The 21,987-nt window shown below is 37.1% G+C and overlaps 6 protein-coding genes and 1 long non-coding RNA gene across 7 annotated transcripts; 1 reads left to right on the top strand and 6 right to left on the bottom strand.

The window, feature by feature from the left end:
• Window positions 1-1,758, bottom strand: LOC135798912 (uncharacterized). Its single transcript, XR_010549805.1, has 6 exons — window positions 1,472-1,758; window positions 645-696; window positions 476-531; window positions 311-366; window positions 146-201; window positions 1-36 (listed from the first exon to the last, which is right to left on the bottom strand). It is a non-coding gene; the product is annotated as an uncharacterized lncRNA (long non-coding RNA).
• A 348-nt stretch (window positions 1,759-2,106) lies between these two features.
• On the bottom strand, window positions 2,107-4,630 carry Rs1 (Dead-box helicase Rs1). The gene is made up of 3 exons (XM_065311779.1): window positions 4,439-4,630; window positions 2,723-4,343; window positions 2,107-2,648 (listed from the first exon to the last, which is right to left on the bottom strand). Exons 1-3 carry the CDS (start codon window positions 4,520-4,522, stop codon window positions 2,146-2,148), a joined length of 2,208 nt encoding a protein of 735 aa, XP_065167851.1. The 5' UTR covers window positions 4,523-4,630; the 3' UTR covers window positions 2,107-2,145.
• A 125-nt stretch (window positions 4,631-4,755) lies between these two features.
• On the bottom strand, window positions 4,756-7,551 carry spdo (sanpodo). Its single transcript, XM_065311780.1, has 2 exons — window positions 5,383-7,551; window positions 4,756-5,319 (listed from the first exon to the last, which is right to left on the bottom strand). Exons 1-2 carry the CDS (start codon window positions 6,755-6,757, stop codon window positions 5,087-5,089), a joined length of 1,608 nt encoding a protein of 535 aa, XP_065167852.1. The 5' UTR covers window positions 6,758-7,551; the 3' UTR covers window positions 4,756-5,086.
• Window positions 7,552-10,330: 2,779 nt separating this feature from the next.
• Window positions 10,331-17,272, bottom strand: spd-2 (spindle defective 2). The gene is made up of 5 exons (XM_065313088.1): window positions 16,043-17,272; window positions 14,682-15,971; window positions 13,388-14,548; window positions 10,459-10,531; window positions 10,331-10,359 (listed from the first exon to the last, which is right to left on the bottom strand). Exons 1-4 carry the CDS (start codon window positions 16,235-16,237, stop codon window positions 10,475-10,477), a joined length of 2,703 nt encoding a protein of 900 aa, XP_065169160.1. The 5' UTR covers window positions 16,238-17,272; the 3' UTR covers window positions 10,331-10,359; window positions 10,459-10,474.
• On the top strand, window positions 11,112-13,386 carry LOC135799866 (uncharacterized). The gene is made up of 2 exons (XM_065313089.1): window positions 11,112-11,340; window positions 11,949-13,386. Exon 2 carries the CDS (start codon window positions 11,977-11,979, stop codon window positions 12,952-12,954), a length of 978 nt encoding a protein of 325 aa, XP_065169161.1. The 5' UTR covers window positions 11,112-11,340; window positions 11,949-11,976; the 3' UTR covers window positions 12,955-13,386.
• A 62-nt stretch (window positions 17,273-17,334) lies between the features above and the next one.
• On the bottom strand, window positions 17,335-18,262 carry RpL12 (ribosomal protein L12). Its single transcript, XM_065313091.1, has 4 exons — window positions 18,097-18,262; window positions 17,897-17,970; window positions 17,641-17,821; window positions 17,335-17,582 (listed from the first exon to the last, which is right to left on the bottom strand). The coding sequence occupies exons 1-4, from the start codon at window positions 18,131-18,133 to the stop codon at window positions 17,377-17,379; spliced, it is 498 nt and encodes a 165-aa protein (XP_065169163.1). The 5' UTR covers window positions 18,134-18,262; the 3' UTR covers window positions 17,335-17,376.
• A 197-nt stretch (window positions 18,263-18,459) lies between these two features.
• Window positions 18,460-19,585, bottom strand: Vps28 (vacuolar protein sorting 28). The gene is given in 5 exon segments (XM_065313090.1): window positions 18,460-18,656; window positions 18,659-18,866; window positions 18,920-19,021; window positions 19,076-19,332; window positions 19,424-19,585. Coding segments are annotated over 5 exon segments (642 nt in total). The 5' UTR covers window positions 19,440-19,585; the 3' UTR covers window positions 18,460-18,597.
• Window positions 19,586-21,987: the final 2,402 nt, after the last annotated feature.

Raw genomic sequence — 21,987 nt, 5'->3', positions numbered from 1 at the left:
GGTGCTCCTATGATGTGAGGTTCATGTGCAAAACCCCTAAAACATGACAAAATTAGTCTTTCGAAACACAAAAATGCAACTTTTGTTGCAAATTAACAAACTAATTACTAAATTTATTTATGAAAATGACAAAGAAATTCAATACCTACAATCTGATGAAAGAATGGTTCTCCTACGATCTTAGGTACAGGTGCAAAACCCCTAAAATAACCCAAAATTAGTATTTCAAAACACAAAAATGCAATTTTTGTTGCTAATTAATCAACAAATCAATAAAGTTATTAATGAAAATGATAAAGAAATTCAATACCTACAATCTGATGAAACAATGGTTCTCCTACGATGTGAGGTTCATGTGCAAAACCCCTAAAACATGACAAAATTAGTCTTTCGAAACACAAAAATGCAACTTTTGTTGCAAATTAACAAACTAATTACTAAATTTATTTATGAAAATGACAAAGAAATTCAATACTTGCAATCTGATGAAAGAATGGTGGTGCTACAGTCTTAGGTTCTGGTACAAAACCCCTAAAACAACCCAAAATTAGTCCTTCAAAACACAAAATTGCAATTTTTGCTGCTAATTAATTAACAAATCACTAGAGTTATTAATGAAAATGATAAAGAAATTCAATACCAACAATCTTATGAAAGAATGGTTTTCCTACGATGTCAGGTTCATGTGCAAAATCCCTAAAACAAGCCAAAATTAGTCTTTTGAAAAACAAAAATACAACGCGGGTGTTTCAAAAATTTGCAAAATTCGATAAAGTTTGAGAGTGATTTTAGGGCACTTGCAGCAATATTTCCGGGGGTGGCAATAGCGCTTCTTATAAAATCCCTCTCGCCCTATATAAATTTGAAAGAATCATTGAAATCACACAAACGGTTCGCGAGATACAGCCGAATTTCCACCGGGTGATACCAAAACTCGCAAAAATCATAAATGTTTTAAAACAATTTCAAGTCACCTCTCGCGTTATTTGGATGAGCGATAACGTCACATTGTATAAAATGGCTCTGGCTCTATTTAAATTTGAAAGAATCACTCTAATCGCACGGTTCCCGGAATAATTTTCATAATTTTCCATCGCAAGATTCGAAATTCCACAAAAATTATGATAATATCATAAAATTATTAATAATCAAATTGTATCATATTTATTTATTTAGAGGAAAGAAAGTGAAACATGGAATTTAAAAATAAAGTTAAAACACATATTCACACATACTAAAACGTGTCTTCTGCGGCGAACAGGCGGACAGTGCAAGTTCAGAACGCATAAAAACTTGCACATTGGCATTGATAAACGCGTAGACAAAAACAATAACATTTCTATTTCACAATGTGTAAATCTTCGCGAATGCGTACATGCAAAAGACTATAAATGCTGATTACAAGACCGTTATATAGACCAAATTAATGATGAAAAATAAATAAATAATATTAATTCAATGCTAAACCTACCTGTCGAACGATGGCAAACTACAACTGGTGTCCCTCGCAGTTTGCAGCAAGCACATGCTGTAGATGCTGGATTGTAACGATTGAACCAATTCAAATTTTCAGAGATGTAACGCGATGCATTCCGAATTTGCAACACAAATACCGATAAGCGCGTAAAGATGAAATTAATTTCATATTAGTAATTTCGATGACGAACTTCAACCAAAAACAAACAAGACTTGCAAGAGGAACGCGTGCGAACACACCGGCGCGATAAGACGACTGAACAAAGATTGTATACTACGTACATAGATAGCCGACACACGCTCAGCTATGCGGTTTGCCGTATAACTAAAAAACAGGCTCAGTATATAGAGATTAGCCCTGTTGTGTACACGTCGAACTAAGATGTGTTCAGTTGTGCTATTTGGTGTTATAGGCATAATTTAAATTTATATGCTACGTTGAAAAGGATGTAAAGTCAAAAGTCGTTAAATAATCATGATAATTAATAATAATGTTATGTTCATTGCGCATGATCTTATTCAAAGTTCCTACCAATGAAGCAATAATTTTTTAAATTGTTTTCTTATGTCCGATGCCGCATTTTTAATTTAAGACTGGAAATATTTTAGTTTCAAAGTGAATTTTAAAAGTTATGTATTAACAAGAATGTTTATTAAAATTGATTTAATTCAACGTTGTTTCTTCGCCATTGGCTTACCAAACGCTTTCCCTTTTCCTTTGTTACCGCCCTTCGCACCTGGCTTACCACCCCCTTTACCGGCCTTGCTACCCTTAAATCCTTTTCCGCCTTTACCATTCTTATCATTTTGCTTCATTGCGGCGTGAGCGTTATACCTCAACTTTTTAGCGCCCTTTGCAGATGTGTCGGTTAGCTCCATATCAAAACTGGACTTCTTGTTCTTTGTTTTCATCGCTGTAGGAGTGGCAGCGTCATAACAAGTGTTGATCTTTTTTTGTTTGGTTTTCCTCTTTGCTAATCGCGCTTGAACCAACGCAACTTTAGCTAATTCCGTGTCCGTGTCAGATTTCTTCGCCTTCTTTCCTTTCTCCGGCTTTTTCTTTGCAGTCTTGTCAGGTTTGTCGCCAGTTTTCGGATTTAACGCAAGTCTATCTTGCTCGTCTTTGCGTTCTTTCTTGGATTGGAACCACGGACGCTTATTGTCAAGATCACCTGTAAATAAAATTAATTTAACAATTTATATTCATCTTATCCAAATTCAAATTCAAATAATGAAATAAATATACCTGCAAGTAATTTTTGTGCACGATTCGCTTGATTCTCCGTTTTACTCAACAAACGTTCCTCATATTCCTCCCTGAGAATATTTTCAATTTCCGGCTCCATCTTTTCCAGCTTAGTTTTGTACTTCTCCACAATCTCCGGTGGAATTAATCTTGACTTCACCGGATTCGCCGCTTTCTTAATAATTTCCTTCACAATCTTCCTCTCGGTCTCCCCAGCCAACGAAACCGATACACCCGCACGTCCAGCACGCGCCGTCCTACCCACTCGGTGAATATAATGCTCAATTGTGGCAGGCATCACAAAATTAATAACAGTTTGCACGCCAGAAATATCCAAACCTCTAGCGGCGACATCAGTCGCAACAAGTACATCAGCCTCTTCCTTCTTAAACTTTGCCAATGACTCCAACCGCTGTGGTTGAGTTAAATTCCCGTGCAACTCAACAACACGCACACCAAACAATCCCAACATAATGTGTAATTTATGCGCCTGCTTCTTGGTCTGAACGAATACAATGCAATGCGCTCTGAATGTACGACATACAAGCGAAGCCAAAATGGCTTCACGATCATCCTCAGCTCGAATACGGATGAATTCCTGGCGTAGATTGAACGCTACCTCACGATTACTATTTGCAAATAGTTTTACCGGTTTATTAAGTGACACAGCAGCCAAATCATTAACTTCATCAGTCATTGTTGCAGAGAACAACATTGTCTGCCTAGTTCTGGAACATTGTTTGATAATTTCCTTCATTTGCTCAGCAAAGTACTCATCCAACATTCTATCAGCTTCATCCAGAATCAAAACTTCAATAGAATCTAATGAGAATGAAGGTGTACTTTTTAAATGATCAATAAGTCGACCTGGTGTGGCAATAACAATGTCCGGATTCTTCCTTAAAATGTTTTCTTGAGTTTTCAAGTCTAAACCACCCACAGCCAAACCAATTTCAACATCAGTGAACTGTGTCAGTTGTTTGGAAACTTGATATACTTGCACACCAAGTTCCCTAGTTGGTACAAGCACTAAAACTCTGGTGATTGCATTGTCTGCTGGTCTAAATAACAATCTCTCAAGTGTTGGAAGCATGTATGCAGCTGTTTTACCTGTGCCTGTAGCTGCACATCCACAAATATCTCTGCCCAGGAGGGCAACAGGAATTGTTGAGGCTTGTATAGGTGTTGGATGAACAAATTTCATCTCACCAATGGCTTTCATCAATGGTCTAGACAAGTTCATTTCATAGAAACTACCAATTTCAGTATTGGCAATCTCACCTTCCTCAAAAAACTCCTCTTCCTCCACAGTTTTCTTCTTCTTTTTCTTTTTTTCTTTGATTTTTATATTGTCATACTTTAACTCATCATCTGAGAGTGATACATCTGATTGATTATCTTCTTTTATGTCTTCTTTCTCTTCATCAGAGTTTTGGGCTTGGTCTTGTAGTGTTTTACGCGCTTTTTTGATTTTGTCATCAGTTTTGGACTTGGCTTTTCTTTTAACATACTTGGAGAGATCATTCCAAACATCTTTGTTGTATTCTTCTGTGGAGCCAACAAAATTAAAATCGGTGTCAAAATCAACTTTCTTCTTGTTTTTCTGTTTCGTTGGTTGGTACTATAAGAAATTAAGTAGAAGAGAAATAAAATTAATGAACAAAACATGAGTTTCAGGTTATACAATAATTTAGAGATGTTTTAAACAAATCTTACTTCTTCCTCCACGTCAGAATCTTCGGAAAAACACTCTACTTCATCTTCGTCGTCTATGGTTTTAATGTCGACTAGTCCCGGCATTTTTTCGGGTTTCTCTTCAGTTTTATATTTTTTATCGCTTTCATCGTTTACTATTTATTAACCTTGCAAAAACTTTTGAACAACACGTGTAGTACCAATGTAGGCAACCAACATTACATCAAAAGAGTATGGTTGCATATAGTTAGTAACTATATTTTTATTTTTGAAATAAACTGACTTGAGTGTATTTTTATTTTTACGGTAAATAAATAAAGATAAGTTAATACTTATAATAATAAGGCTCAATAATCCATATTGATTGTCCTGATTTAACACAATAAGTACATATCCTTAAATTATATTAAATATTAATGACAGCCATGCAAACAATAACAAAAGCTATATTCGTAATTCATAATCTAGTTAAGAATACACTTAAGACGGTATAAATTATACATTATTAATGTTTACAATATATTAAATAATCTTATCAACTAAATCGCGTATTATGTACAAACAAAGTATGTAGCAGTAATTCTTTGGATCCCGTTCTTGCTTGAGTTCAAGAATAAAAATATATATTTGGTTAATTACTTAATTAGAAATCGATGAAGCGTGTTGCCCTCAAACGGTAAATCCGGGTGCACAATGCTGCACGCGATTGTCTGGCGGCGGCACGTTGCAGCAATACGACGCCAATAAACCAATGGCCGCCAGTCCCAGTGAGAGACCGGAAATGCCACACACGGCGCCGGAAGTCATGTCCGCCAGCAGCGTGCCGGGTCGCGGTTGCGTGACGAGCAGTACCAACAATCCACAGCACGTCAACAGACTGAAAACGCTCAGTACAAAATAACCTGTAAAACAAGAAAAGAAATTAGCATATTAATTAATAAATATACTTAAAATTTGACACTTACCGGAAATATAATTTCGATTAGGCAACCAATAAACTTGTCTTGATCTGAATCCCAACAACCCCAACATGAAACAAATAGAACCCGACAAAATACCAAAATCCAGATAATAATTTCTTCCCAAATAAGAAATCATATAAATTGACAATCCAGTTGTGACTGCCCCACATAAAATCATCATAAACGCAGCAACAGCAATTGTTTTCTGTGCAGGATTACTCTTGCAGACAACCCCATCCGGATCCATCTTATCCGTGAAAGTAGTTTCATGGTAAACAGTCTGCACTGGACTGGAACAAATTGGAGCAACAATGGCGGTGTGCCTTTTATCAACCGGTTGTGAAGCAGTTGCCCCTTTTGCAAGTGGGCGGCTACCAATCGTATAATTCAACTTTTGTTGCGCTCTGGGTGGCGGTGTATTCCTTAAACTACCCCGGATAGGTTGTATAGGTGAGATTGGAGATAATGGCGACATGGCGGACACAGGCACATTTTTCTTCGGCGTTGTTAATAATTCATGAAGTTTTTGTGTGGCAAGTGGATTGGGTGCTGGTCTACGTTGAAGTTGAACTGGTACTTGAGTAGGTATTGATGGCCCTGATGTTGGTACCACGTGTTGCGGATAGAGTCTTACAGGACTAGGCATTGGACTAAGCCTGGGACTTGGTCTCGCCATTGTTGTAACCGGTCTAGAAGCATTCGCAATATCCTCCTGGGTAATAACAGCGTAGCGCTTGTTGTTTTTAATCTCCGAAACGGGAACCAACGCGAAATGTTGTCGCTGCTGTTGTTGTGGTGGTTGCTGTGGTGGTATTTCGTGTTCTTCAACTTCATGAGCTTCCTCACACTCATCATCATCATCATCCAACTCATCATCAGTTGGTATGGTCGCGTAACGATGTAATCTCCCAGTTGAAGCATCGACTTCTTCATGATATAAAACTTTGGGAGGTGAAGCAACTCTGGATCTTCCACGTGTAGTATTTTGTGCGTGTTGTTGTTGAAGTTGTTGCTTTTGTAGTGGAATGTAATCTAGTCTACCAGGACTGCTTTGAATACTCTGATGTTGTTGATGGACAACAACAAACTTCTTTTCTTGGATAGCTCCACGATCATCAACGATCATCTCTTCGTAAAACTCTTGTTCTTCATCACATTCCTCGACTTCATAGTGGGATCGCACTGAATTGGCCGTTGAAGGTCTTGGCGGTAAAGGTTCCTCTTGAATGCTTCGGATTGATGTGTCCAGAATATGCACGGTTTGTGCTCCGACAGGAGATTGTCTTCTTTGGGGACTTTTACACCGCGAATCGAAGAATTCACTTTGTTGACAAAACGCTGGATTCGTATAAGAACCTTGTTTCTTTGGTCGCGACATTTTTTTTCACTGATAAATTTTAATTCACAAAATTTTCAAACTATTTCGTATGCCGCGTAAAATAAAAACCGTTAAAATGTAAATTGGCTTGAATTTGGCGGATGTTGCATCGCGCGTGGCTACGCAACGACTGAATGACTGAAATGGTGAATTCGACGGTTGATGTTGAGGGTCTATACGGCGTGCGCCCATTTGCTAACGGGCCCTTCGCATCGAATAATGCATGCGTAACCGACGGAATTGACGAAGGGAACACAGCTGCATATGAAACACACCGCATGTTTTCAAAAACGCGAGGAATCCAATAGGAACGAAAGGACTTTGATGTTGATATACGTGCGTAAACACCCTGTAGCGTACAATCATATGTTGAATGCGTTGTACCCGCCAACCGGTGGGGTAGATAAGTATTTTCCCTTGCGTATTTATAGATATCGTGCGTACGTTCAGCACACGACGACCGTTAAAATCCTCCACTGGTAGTATAGCACGCAGCTATTGTACTCGTACTTGCAATAGAAATAAGAATGTGTATGAAATACGCGTATGAAAGAAATGTATGTAAAACATTGATAAGCTAATAAGTCATGTTCAGGATTTTTTTAAACCGCAATGCTACAGAGATTACTGATTAGAAATCAGTAAACATGTGAAGTTGTAAACAACTTATTTTTGGGATACAAATATTTAAAATTTTTCTATTATTTTTTGACAAAAAGTTTTCATTATTACTTTCTTTTGCGAATACGTAATCCATTGTATATTTGAAATATTTATTTATAAATTTTAAGTGAATATTGGATATACAATTTTTATATTTTTTATTTTATTTTATTTTATTTTATATTAAATATACCATAAACTTTATGAAGATGCCCTCTGTGCGAAACATGTTAACTCAAAATATAAAAATTGTAAATCCAATATTCACGCAAAATTTATAAATAAATATTTCAAAAAAGTTTTCATTACTTAACTAAAAATACTAACAATTACGAGTATATATACTTTACTTGCAACTTTTTCTTCTTAAAATTTCTAAAAATAGAACATTTAAAGGGAAACGTTTGTTTATAGAATGTTCCACACACGTACGAGTAGTATATGCCGTAGGGTGAAATTAATGACACCGTGGGGCCCTCGAGCTTACTGGAAAGAGCAACCGACAGCTGTCTTCCTGCGCACGTGCCACATACCGTTTGCACCTTTCTTTCGGTCTTTCTTCCGACCATCACAAATATACCAGTCCTACCAGTTCCTTTTTGCCGGTGTTTCACGCCGCGTTATAAACTATTCTAGACATGGGTACCATCATTCTACCATACTGATGACAAGCCGCACGCGCAACTTGTTTTTTTGTTGTCTTTTTTGTCTCGCGTTAGAAGAATATTATTAAGTTACGTATAAGGCACATATTTATGGTAAGATAATTATAATTAATGTTATAATGACTTAGTCGTGAAAATGACGGTATTAGTAATGTTATAAACATTACCTGACCAAATACAACTAGAACACAGCGCAAAGTATCACTAATCACAAAACACTATAATGCTATCATTTATTTCCTGTTATAATATGCGCTTGAATGCCTCGCAAATCGGTTTGTCATGCTTATATCGACATAAAACAGAGTATCCAGAGTATAAGCTGAAAAGGAACACCGTAGCAATGCGAAGTCGTTAGAGTGTTCGCTCAGCAAGTTCGCGATATTCAGGCATTCAGCTATTACTTAATTTTTTGCTTTATTTTAGTTTATGATTTGCCATGGCGTGCAATTGATGTGTGCATTCGTGCTTGCTTCGTGTTCGCTCCAATTCTTCGCGAAATCGTAATGGCAAGAAAATATTATACACAAACATTACACTTACTCGTAGGAGTAATTTTAAACTTGCATTGGTATTACAAAAATACAAATGTAATGCACGTAACATTTGTAAATTGTATGGAATCGTGTGAATAATAACATTTTATCGCAATTTATTGAAGATTTCATATTTTGTGTGAATTCCCACGATGATATTCAAGAGTGAGTGAGTTAAGTCAAAAGTTGATTGCACAGCTGCACAAGTACTAATATTTAACGCGGATTACAATCAATGTTATGCAGCGTGTTTATTTGTTTGCTATCATGCAATCAATGTAGGGGTAAACCATTGTTATCTAGTGTATAAACACATAATATAAATATTATAGAATACTTGTTAACCGGGCAAACGTTGTTTTGCCATATAAATTATTTCTAGTTTCTAGATAAATTTTAGTGTAGACAAAAAGTAACTTACTTATTATAAAAAATAGGGGTTGGTGATAAGAAACCAAAAATTTAAGGTTGTATGTATATTTTAGTGCCACATTAAAAGAATAAAAACAAAAAATTTCGACCAAAATTTAAAAAAAATTAAGGGTGAACAACCCTTATCACTTAGAGATATGAAGTTACCGATTCTCAGACCTACTGAATACGCATATAAAAATTTTCTTTGAACGGGATGAAAAATGATTAAATTACTAAAATGGCTATAAAGAAATAGGGGTTGGTGATAAAAAACTTAAAATTTAGGGTTGTATGTATTTTTTAATTCCACATTATAAAAAAAATAAAAACAAAAGAATTTGTCCAAAATTTTTAAAAAAAGTTAAGGGTAAACAACCCTTATCACTTAGGGGTATGAAAAATAGATGTTAGCCGATTCTCAGACCTACTTAATACGCATATAAAATTTGGTAAAAATCGGTAAAGCCGTTTCGGAGGAGTATGGAAACAAACACTGTGACACGCAAATTTTATATATATAGATAGAACAGTTCCGCGATATGAATCGCGATATGAAATGGAGGGCAACACTTTAGACTTCTTTATTCAAACAAATGAATTTGCAAATTCAAATTCGTGCGCAGCCTCACAAAGCAGCATCTTACCCCCACCATTTAAAGCGGGTTGCCCGCAGGTATAAAGGGGGACCGCGTAGTAATAACCGTAATCAGTGCCTAAATCGTTCAGCGGTCCAGTGCGGGTCTCATTCATTTCTCACCTAATTAACATCATTTTGGACACTCTTTCTTAAAAATGTTCCTTTTTATAAGCACTTATTAAATTATACCTAGGTAATTAAAATTGTTTCTATAAATTTTTATGTATTTAAAGATATTAATTTCCAAAAACAGTCTCACTCTTTTTATATAATTAAATTCAACGACTTTATATTTTATATTTTTATATTTTTTAATTATTCATAAAAATATTAAATTAATTAAAATTATTATATTATAATATACATTATGCATTAGAATTAAACATTAGACGTAATTGTAGAATTTAACAAGTCAACAAACCCATATGAAATATACAATTACGAATAGTATTCAATATCATTAAAGATGATGAAGTCATGTGAATGAACAAGCGAACGCAAACGAAGCCAAAGACACGCCGGCAAATGAATGCACGCTTTTGTTGTCAGCCTGTTGAGCGTTTATAAAGCGAATACTCCGGCTTTATTTGCTCGTGCATGTGTGTACAGAATCAGTTTACTCACGTGTGTGTTGGAGTTGGAGGTTTCGTACATTGTGGGCAAGACCACAGACATACCTGAACATTCCTGCGCATTGAGCTTCATTAGCGTTTTAGCAGTCACACGGTCTTGCACGGAGTGCGGTGAAGACATGAATAGAAAATATGTACGATCGCGAGTACTTACAATCTGGGAGCGGAAATCAGTATGTCAAGGACAATCGGCACTCAGCAATATTATTTAAAAAGTTCTTTCGGTGCTAGAGTAATAAAAATAGAACAATAGTAGATTAATAATGTATATTATGCTGGATTTTGCTCGGAACTTCGTTTTTGCTTTCTTGTTTTTTTGGACCTAGTATACTCGTATGTCAATTCTTATCATCAAATTCGCAATTTTATTTTAAAGAAATGAGAAATGCGTATAAAGCATAACGAGCGTCATCTCGGATTCATTATTTAGCTATACCTATGATTTAATCTTTATATCAATTTTCATCCCTTATTTAACACTATAAATAATATTTTTTTATATTTTAAGTTATTCTGCTATTCTAAACTAAGACAAATCAAACAAATCAAATGTTAATTAAAAAAAAGTTTTTTTAGTAGTGTTGAAGAATTGTGTCGTAGAAATATACTTCCAATCATTTAACTTAAGTACTTCTACTTGTTTTATTATGTACTTTGTATCGGGATGTCCCTTCTCGTTGTTTACGTGCCTTTACTCTTTATTTTGCAATTTTGCGATCGTGTTTTCAGCTCGTCCTGCCCCACCTGGTAAAGTGCGCCTTCTCTTCTCGCCTCACGGGCCGAACGCGAGTCGCGACATGCATTTATTTTATTATTAACCAGTTTTGAAGCGACTGCAGGCCGGGCGCAGTCCACGGTCGAACCCACAACTCGCGAACGCTCTCAACTCGGACATTCCGACTTCAAAACTTCAATTAAAACCACAATTACTATAAAAAATGCTTCTACAAATCGACGCACAATTAAACCAACATAATAGTAAAACGAATAAAACAAAAATCTTGTTGAACACAAATCGAAACTAAATAAATCTTTGGTAAGTACTTAAGTAACTTAAAAATCTTCATCTTAATCTTGTTTTGACGATTGTAATGGTCAAAACGGTAAAACAAAAGCTGTTTCATCCGCTTCAGCTTCACTGCTACGCGCAAATGACATTAATAAAACATGATTAATGTTAATACGCGCACATAATCGCGTAATCCAAGGCCGGTGGAGCTCCGCGAATGTTGTAAGTTCATGCCGAAGTTCACACAAAGAAAGTGCCACAAGAGATCAACCGAGTTAAAAGGGGCTTGCGAGCACGCCGCCACAAAATAAGAAAACAAGAGCGCAACGTTTAGCAATCGACCGCGCGCGAGTGTCGTAACATCGATTGCTTACGCTAACAACTAACAATTTACAATTCTTACAATAATTGTTTTCACAACTCACGCGCACGTCGCGCAGCGCACAAGAATCTGCGCAAAACAGAGCACAAAACAGTAAACATAAAACATAATAGAAAGTATGTAAAGTAATTTCAATTTTCATAAACATTCTTTGTTCTTTTACCGATGGAATTTTAAATTAAACATATTCCAATATGGCGGAAAATCATGTTTTTGACATTTGCACTCTACTTATTCATATTTTTATTTTTAGATTTTTTACTACAAGCACAAACTTTAACATGGAAAATATCTACAAGATAAAAATCCGTACCAATCCGGATCCCACAGGATTGTATCCATCTGAGAGAAGATATTCTGCATCTACAGTTCTTGGTTTAAGTGTCGTACACATCGCACTAGCTATTACAGCGCTTTTAATGGCGATGTTAAGCATATCCAATTATCATATTCATCATGGTAGTCATAACACTACTCTAAGTACAATTCAAAATGAAGAATCAACAAGTTTTAATACTTCTATGGAACTAGAGCAAGCAGAAGTGGATCTAACCATGAATGCAACTAGAGAAATACAATTTTTATCACTAACACATCGCAACTGTGCATTGGCGCCATGTTTAATGTCACTGGGAGCATTCCTCGCAGGAATCTTCGGTTTATTAGCCTGGAAGCGATGGTACATCGATCACAACATCCGATGGTTCTTCCTGGCTACTCTAACATCAACTATACTCTCTTCAATATGTGTATTCGTCATGATCATCACCCTCATTGCTGAATATGAGAAATACTCGGATTTGCCAAACTTTGAGTTTGATTTTCGAGTAAACAATAGCAATACCAACAAATTGTCTGATGATAGTAAACTGCCAAACATTAAATTTGTTCTTTCATTGAATATAATGATCGCTTGTTTACTGGAGATGATTTGGTCTGGTCTCAGTGCAAGAGTAGCATTCGCCGGAATGCGCAACTCCTATCCGGATGATATAATTATCTCGAAGAGCAGAGGTAAAATTGAAGTCAACACAGTTCACAAGGGCAATAAAAAAGCGCCACCACCAGTAGTGCCACCAGATATTTTAAATCACTTTCCAAACAGTTCAAAACTAGCAAAATATTTACCCAAGACTGAAGACGGTGGCAATCTGCCGAAGACCGAGAGTAATTCCGAGTATCAAGAAAGGGTGCGCAAGTTCCTCTCCGGGAGTAATGAAAATAAAAGTGAGAAATGTGTCGAACATAATGTCGATTAAAATCATAAGGAAGTGTGTTAAAAACGGTCGCAAAGTGATAGTCCCCGCATTTTCAATGCAGCATTTCCTTGTTATAAATTATTCTCGGCGGCGCCGTGCGTGCAGTGAAATTGAACGCCGAATCACAAAAACATCATGTTGTCGTCGTGTGCGCAGAGCACGTTAAGTTAAAAGTGAAAGAAACCACATGGGTAATAATAATTTATGATTTTAATTTAAATTGTAAATACTGACTATAAATAGTGTGTAAACTAGTTTTGTACAAAATTGTAAACTGTTTCTCAGTCATAAATCACAAACAACGAAGGGCGACAAAACGGTCGCCTGCCATTTTGAATAATTCTAGATTTTATAATATGGATTGTCACGTAAAATTGTAAACATCATAAAAGCTATAGTATTTGATATAAAATTATAAGTTCAAAACACTAACCTTGCTCTTAAGCGCCTCGTCCTCGATCTCGAAGAGAACTTCAAAGTCCTGGCGAGCCATTGTGACGCCATACTCGCATTCGACTTTGACCATGACAGTTTCACCCGGCCGCACCATTCCGCACCTAGGTGAAATCCTCACCGGTCCTTCGGGTGATATAGACACTCTAAATTGTACAGGCCTGTCGTAAGTGGTATTCAGAAGTATGTGATCAGCACATTTAGCCGGAGGTGTCAAAATCACCTTGTCCGGTTCAACTTTGAATGATTTCAGGTATGAGTGTTCCGCGAAGTTGTCCATTAATTCGCTATCATCGGGACTAATCATTGTTTTAAACAATACAGTTGAATCATCAGCTTCCGGCATTAAAGTAGCGTCCATATCACGATCAACTAGTAGAGATATCTCTGTGCAATCAAGTGTCTGCATCAAACTCTTCACAGATTTGACAGATTCATTAAAATAGCGAATATCTTCACCACGCGTTGCGTTTTGATACGGCGCATTTAGCTGCTGTGCAAGTGGATCTTGCATATTGTACTCATACTCCTTTGGAATCTTCTTGCTGATTTTATTGATGCGTTGACGATTGATATCCGCGCCGGAAATCATCTTAATAACAGCAATTTCAGACGCTTTCATGCTTTTATTACTTAATGCCTGATTCAACAGCTGAAGATCGTTCTTGCTGGGCCGGAAGCGCACGCGTACATTGGTTTCAGAACCGCGTTTGATGATTACTTTCGATGGGGTAAGACTAATATCATCGTAGGCGCAAAGTGATTTGGAATTAACAGTCAATGAAACAAAACCATCAATAGTACCGCTGTTGCGTATGACAAAATCAGCGATGAGTTCATAGCGACCGTCGAGTGGACCAAGTGACACCCAAAGTTTTCCGGCGAGGTCACGAGTTTGTCCTTTAATTTGAATGTTGACATGGCCGCCATATGCATACATCGCAATTTGTTGACGGCTGGCGAGTTGTTCTTCTTTGCGCACGATGGGAGTAAAAACGAGATTGCCTGTTTGAGGACCGATGGCGTTCGGGGAGCATGAGATAAATAATTGGCGGGTTTCCAATGGGTGTAGGAGGAGTATTGCTTTATCGCCTTGAAGTTCCATGTTGGTTAACTTAAAGTTTGAATTACTCGTGTTAATCTGAAACAAAAGTTGTTTTAAGAATTGTAAAATGTATATAAAAGTTATACAACTGATATAATACGTTAACTTAATAAAAAAAAAAACAAATAAAAAACATGAAAGAAATGAAAAACTATTAATTTAAACATACCATAAATTTAACTCTGCGATTATTCTTATTCCTAATAGTAATATCCATTGAAACAGCCCTGCCTTCCTTAATGCATCCCCAAACCATTTCACATTTTGTGCTTGCTAACTTTGCAATGCCATCAGGAATGCTATCCATACTACTAGTGCTTCGACACGAATTCAAAGTCCTATTCTTCTCCTCTAACCGTCTAGGACTCATCATATTCTCCTTATTATCATTTATGCTGCTCAAACTCCGTGCAGTGTAAATTTTCGTTGATGAAGCCATACTTTCTTTTGTAGGAGTTCTCAAATCTGTGCTACTAGCAAATTTCGACAATTTGCCAACTGATGATAAACTTGGCGAGCCCAAACTCGACCGTGAGTTAAAATATCCATCTTTTAACAAAACAGGCGGCGCATTTTCAGTTTGATTAATGTGACTTTGTTGCATTTTACTTGAGTTGGTATTATTTATTTGTAGTGGTGCTTTGATCAATTTCTCAATCACCTTGTTTGGTGTGTTTTCATCACCTGTGATTAATCCTTGTATCTGAGACAAACTCAAAACACTAGCAATACTTTGATTGATTGCAGATAAGACACTTTCATTCAGTGTGGTACTCTCCTTTGTGTCATCTTCAATTGCTGTAGAGTTGACCAAAGCTATAGGTTTTCTTTTAGGACTACTAGTTTTGAAGAGTGAGCAGATATCACTTTTCTGTTTGAAAAATTCACCCATTGAGACTTTTTCATCAAAATGAGCAGAAATATTCTCCAGATTGTTGAATGAAGCTTGAGTAGCATTTGGTAGTGCAGCATATTTTTTTCTCAATGCTTTCTCATCCTCATCAAGTTGTTGCTTCATTTCTTCAGCACATTGAAACATTCCACTATCCAACTCAAAGGATTGTTTTGACTTATTGCCAATGATGTCACTGAGGGTTGCAGTTGAATTAGCTCCCAACTGATGTTGTAATTCACTGATGTAAGCACTGATTGAATCACCATATGATAAGGATGAAGTGTTTGATGTAACTGAATTTCTCCTTGCTTGATTTACTGAAACATTGCTTGCAGTGCTTTTGTTTAGCAAATCACTTTCATTAATGGTGCTGCCTTTAGATGGTGTCATTTGTAAATCACTCTCATTAACTGTACTTTCTGTAAGACTTGAGCTGTTCTTTCTGTTGGCGAATTTAGCTAATAAAGCGCGAGTGCTTTCCAGGACCTGTTGGCGTGCCTCTGTGCTGCTTGTTGTTGCAATTGTACTTGTGGTGGCTGGATTATGAATTGATGTAAGAGAATCCTGATTAAAAAAAATATTAGACAACCTTACATTATTGTATTTTATGTACAATGATTCTAAAATATATTTACCTTTGTTGGTTTCATATCGTCCAGCGATAATATACCCAATGATTCCGTTGAAACGTTCATGTCCATAAGATTTCTCTTCACGTCCAATTTCACTTGCACTGGGTTCGTTGGTATTGAAAATTGGCGTGATTGCTTAGTTTCGGTCGAACAGGCGGATGGCTGTGGCGTTTCGGCGAGAGAATCGTGCACACTCATCTTATTATCGTACAGTTAAGGTGTGGACACGAATGCAAGTTTTTTTATTTATTCTTTTGACCGCAAAGTGTTCAAAATTTGATAACGGCCGTTGAGATTGGACGGGATTTCAACAGGTACTCAACGTGTTGTGATTGGCGCTTATTGGTGAAATTCAAAACTGTCAGTTTGAAACTTGGGGATTTTGGTTTTACTGCGCAACCATTGGTAACTAACTAATTACCAAAATTTCATACTCTTTAACATAATAATTTTATATCTAAATATTTTAAATATATTGCATGTTAAATATGAAATATATGTATATAAAAATGTTATATGCCAAATTTTACGCAAAATTATGTAATATAAAAATATAACTAGGGACTTTCTGTTTAAGTTACCAACTGTCTTTCAAAAAATTCAAGTGTTTTCTTCTGTACGTTGTTTTCAAACGTCAGTATACTTATTTTATACACGAAATGGAATTTATAGAAAGCAACGAGCTTATGAGTTGCACGGGTGTTATTGTGCCATGCGAGAAAGCTTTCAAGAATCGAAGGATAATTATTTTGTACTTTGCTGCGTCTTGGAGTTCGGACTGCAAGCAATTCTTAATAAATTTAAAAGAAATTTATACTAAAAGCCAAGAACTACATTTAAGGCTTGAAGTTATATATGTGAGCTTTGACTATGATGAAGAAACAATGAAAACGTACTTTACACAGAGGCATGGTAGTTGGTATGCTGTACCATTTGGTGATCCAGCTATCTGGTAAATAATCTTACACTAGTTCATTAAAATCCTCAAATGTACATTTTAGGGTGTTGAGGCTTGTTTATGGAATCTCTGAAATCCCCTCAATGATAGTTCTAGATGGCAAGGGTGAAATCATTTCCAGAACTGGTATGGCTGATTGGAATAAATACAGATTGAATGTGTTGGTTGCATGGAATACAACCATACCAAGATAATAAGTTTTAATTATATAAAACTTATAAACATGCTACAACACATAGCAACCTATCCTGTAGAGAATCATAGAAGAACCACAAATTATAGTCAGCAGCTCAATAAATAATATCAGGATTATTTCAATAAATTAAACAAGAGCGCCTTGTTTTTTTTAAATTTTATATTTTATCAAAGAATTAAACGTCTATTCTTCGGGCACTTCTAAACTGCCATTGTTTACCTCGTCAATCACGTCGTGTGGGTTCTTACCATCAACAGTGCAACCGACTGACTGCGCGGTACCAAGCACTTCCTTCACGGTGCCGGACAACTGTTTCGCCATTGAACGTGGCCTCATTTGTCTTGCAATGCTGAGGATATCATCAAAGGTGATATTGCCACTATGTTTAACTAAAATGTTGATCAGTTTTAAACTTACAAAACCATTAAATTGAGTAACAAAACTTACTGTTCTTAACCTTCTTCCTGTCACGTGGAGGTTCCTTCAAAGCTTTAATGATCAATGAAGCAGCTGATGGGCAGACAGAAATTGTAGCTTGTCTGTTTTGGATTTTCAGCTGGACAGTGATCTTAAGACCTTTCCAGTCAGCGGTACCCTTGGCAATATCGTCACCAACTTTCTTTGGAGACTACAAGAGAATATGTACATTAGAAAATAAGTTGTTAAACCAGGAGCAGAAAGTAGCAATTTTGTCTTCACTCACCAGACCCAATGGACCAATTTTAGGAGCCAAGGAGGAAGTGGCACCAACTTCGCCACCAACACACCTCATGTACACTACAAAAAAGAAGTTAATTTAGTAAAACAACAGTTTTAATGAACATTGCAACAATAACATTGAAAATTTTAGGTTATAAGATTAGGCGATTGCAAATGTTTCTTTTAAATAAAATTGGCCCTTACCATATTTAACTTCGTTGGGATCGAATTTTGGTGGCATGTTTGTGTTTTGTTATTAGCTTTTTACACTAATAGGGATGAAAACCACAAGGATGTTTGTGGATTTAAAAATTGAACGTACGCACCGCGGTGATGAACGTTCACGAAAAGAGCTATAGTAACCATGCAAGTTTCCCTGGTTATGTTTAGTTTCGTTAGGTTGGTTGCACTGAAATTACCAAGTTACATGCAGTGGTCCCAACTAACGGAAGTAAAATCCCCTAGAAAAATTACTAAAAACAGGCGCCAAATTCAAACTGTACCAACTTGATTACGTCTGCTATGCAAGAATATTAAGAGTTCTGATGGCAAAAACTTACATCTTAATTTATGTTCTTATGTTAAATAACAATCTATTACTAAAATATATGCGTAATTAAACTTAAAATACACGCCAGTGGCAATAATTGCAAGCATTTCTGCACGAAATATGATTCTCTCTGGTGAAGTGTGTTCCCACAAACATTATGAAGAATTGTGCAAAACTTTGTTAAATGCGCTGTACGAACTCTCAAGATCAAAAGAAGCTGTCGCACCTGCGCTTCAGAGAGCTCGTCAGATGCTTGCATCGCATTCAACGTGCCCAACCATTCGGTAACTTTCTGTTTCCCTTCAAATTCAGAGGGTAGGATGCTCAATCGGTTCATTGTATCAACCAAATCACGTAACTCCGGATGCAAGTCGTCCATTGCACGAATTTCGAGCCGCAGTTTGTCCATAAGTGTAATAAACAACTAAAAATGTAACTTATTAAACTTGGAAGTGTTTCTAAATAAAAACAACTTACAGAAACAATATCTGCAATACATTTGCTTGTGTTTCCCTTATCATCTTTGATTGTTATTGGTCTGTCTTCTTTAATACGTTCTAAAGCAGCAGGGCAATCCAGCTAAAACAAAAAATGAAAATATTGCATATATTGCAGATAATAATTGATACTTACACGAAATTTCTTCACAAATGCATCAATATTAGGAAACTCATCACCCTTAACCTGTCTAAAAGCTGCTTTGTATTGAACAAGTAGTTTACTGCAGGCTCCAGTGTATTCCTTTGGCGTAACACAATCTCGAATATAGGCCTTCTCAAGTTGCTGCAAAGTGTTTATAACTGCATACAAATCAGCCATGTTGTCGTACTTCTCACGTTCACGGGCATTCTGATAAAGTTTAACTTCTTCAAAGAGTTCTGGACGATTATCTACAGAAATTGAATAGATTAATTGATGTTTTTCAGTGAACAAACAAAAATTATGAACAAATCTAGAAATATCAATTTCTTGTGCAATTACCTTGGCTCACAGACATTTTCTAAGTAGTCTGCACGTCTGTAAATTGTGTAGTAGTTATTAGTAGTGATTGTATGCTTCAATTAGTAATAAACGTTAAATTATTGACAAATTGGGAACTCAGCTGTGTTTTGATGGAAACCAGAAATGAATCACTTGAAGGTTGACAAGTACGTATTGCGCATGCGTACTTGTTATGTTTATAAATATCTAAAACATGACCAAATAACGAAAAATAAATAAATATAAGTATTACATTGTAATATAAAGAATACTCTTCAAGTTTTTATCTATTTTTTTTTACAATTATTACAAATTTGGAAAGTGTGTCCAGGAGGTGGCGCCCTCTGACACCCGACATAGAACTACAAGAGTAAATTTAAAATTAGCGATGCATTTGAAACCGAAAAAGTTTCCGAATAGTTTACATAAGATCTCAAAGTGAATTAATGCAATTTGTGTGTGTTTATATATTGTTAAATGGTAATTAACACGTTTGATGCATACGTCCATTTTGTTGTTTTGATAGAATTGCAATTGCATAACGTTCGAATAACTTTATTTAACGCATTATCGCGCGCTTCTCGCGTCGTATTTTGTTTACAATCGCAAATATGGACGTGAGCAATTTGTCCCGGCGTGGAAATTCGGTTTGAAGCGGCGGCGTCCGCTGCAGTAATTACGACTAACAGCGCAGCTAATCTAAGTGCATAATCATAAATTCCATACGTAAATACACGGCAAACACAAGCACGGAGGCAACACAAAGCCCGCACCGCACACGCCGGAACGAAATCAGCGCGCATCTCTGTGCATCTCGCTGTGAAAACGTTTACGGGGCGAGGATATCGGCGGCGGCGGCGGCAGGGAGGATGCGATTAGTCGATACATCCGCACGAAATTGCCCACATCACAGGGATGGCGCGCTGCCGAACTGAAAGAGGATGAGAAAACGTACGCGAGAAACGCGCACGGCACGAATGCAATTTTCTCGCTTGGCCCCCATGCTGCCCCCCTCGGCAGCGGTGTATCAGTCGTTACTCATTCCTCATTCGCTATCATTTAGTTCGGTTGCTACTGTGTGCAGATGTGCGTTGAATATTTGAAGCGGACGCGTTCGGATTCGTGACCATCGCGATTTGCCAACAAGTTTCACCGAATTTATCTCGGAATAACTGCATTTCCAAATATTCCAACTTTGCGAATCGTGAAATTATTTAGCCCTTCATTTGGTTCATTCGTCACTTCATTTGGAACACGTCATAAATAAATAATTTAGTAGTCATTTTAGAAAATTCAAAAATTCAAAATAATCAACAAGTGAAATAAAAATTTGCAAAAATTGAATTTTTGACAAACCAAAATATTTATTCTGTTAAATTTGTGATATTAAAGAAAAACTTCATTACAAATGGTAAATGCTGTAAGAGTATATGAATAATTTACATTCGGTTTGTAGAGCTTTGAACCAAATTGCGGTAAATTCGAAATTGGTGTACTTACGCTGTATTTTGTTGTTAATGCGCTTGTTTGGTTATTGTTGGCTAGCGCTGTTTGTCGGTTAATTAACCGTGAAGGAAATATCAAAGGGACCGGTGCACTCGACCGTACCAGGAACAAGATGGCCGCCTGCCCGGCGGTCCTCGCCCCGCATTAGACATATGAAAATCAAGGCGATGCGTGCGTTGACCGTCGCGCGCTCGGCTGCGCTTTCCACTTATTCAACTTTTCGCTGGATCCCGGCTTCAACCGGCGACACACACATAACGCAGGAGGCGGCGGTGGCAGCGGCTGCGGCGGCCGTGGTAAACATTAAACATTTACGCCCGCGCGCGCTCGCGCTCCGTCTTCGGGCACATTCATTAATTTGCGACTTCATAAAAGATGCAGCGATGTTTCATCGTAACGACGTCATTATTCTGTTTTTATTGTGCGCCTTTTTTTGCAAAAGCCACACACATATCCAGCAGGTAGGTGTTGGTATGTGTGTACGCATAGAGACAGTCATTCATAACGGATAACGCGGAGAAGAGACGAAAAAACGCACATACACACTCAGCATGGAGTGAAAAGCGCAAAAAGAAACGAAAAGCAAGCTTGAATTGCTGTAAGAGCGGCGGTGGCACAAAAAAATAGGCGAGGGTGAAAGGTGTGACGCGTGCGAGGAAATATCGCCGGGGTCGAGGGTGTCGGGGATAATGTGCCAGTGTTGGGGGCGGGAATGGTGGGGTAGCAAGGTGTGACTTTACGCCTTTTTAAATGCATTAGATTACCGCGGCGGCGGCGGAGACGTCGTCGTCGGCGCAAAAATGTAAAAAAGTTCAGGTGAGTCTGTGCGGAGAAACTCACGCAAAAGATGAGTACGAGATGAGGGCAAAAGGTAAGCAAAACGTCGCAGCGCAAAGTAGAAATGTAAAATGGTCACATTCAGTCACATCATTCTTAGGCGGCGCTTTTTTATTGTGTAGAATTCGTGGGTTCTTTTTATGACCTCCAAAAAAGTTATGGATATTAAATGTTGAAATATTTCTCCAACACAAATTATATTTTCATAATTCTGTGGAGTG

This window comes from Atheta coriaria, unplaced genomic scaffold (genome assembly GCF_025399875.1).
Source record: "Atheta coriaria isolate IRGN ID8LTWV9N9 unplaced genomic scaffold, Caltech_Dcor_3.1 hic_scaffold_9_pilon, whole genome shotgun sequence".
Lineage (NCBI taxonomy): Eukaryota > Metazoa > Arthropoda > Insecta > Coleoptera > Staphylinidae > Dalotia > Dalotia coriaria.
Note: the sequence above shows the minus strand (reverse complement) of the source record. Positions and strands in the feature narration are given on the sequence as shown.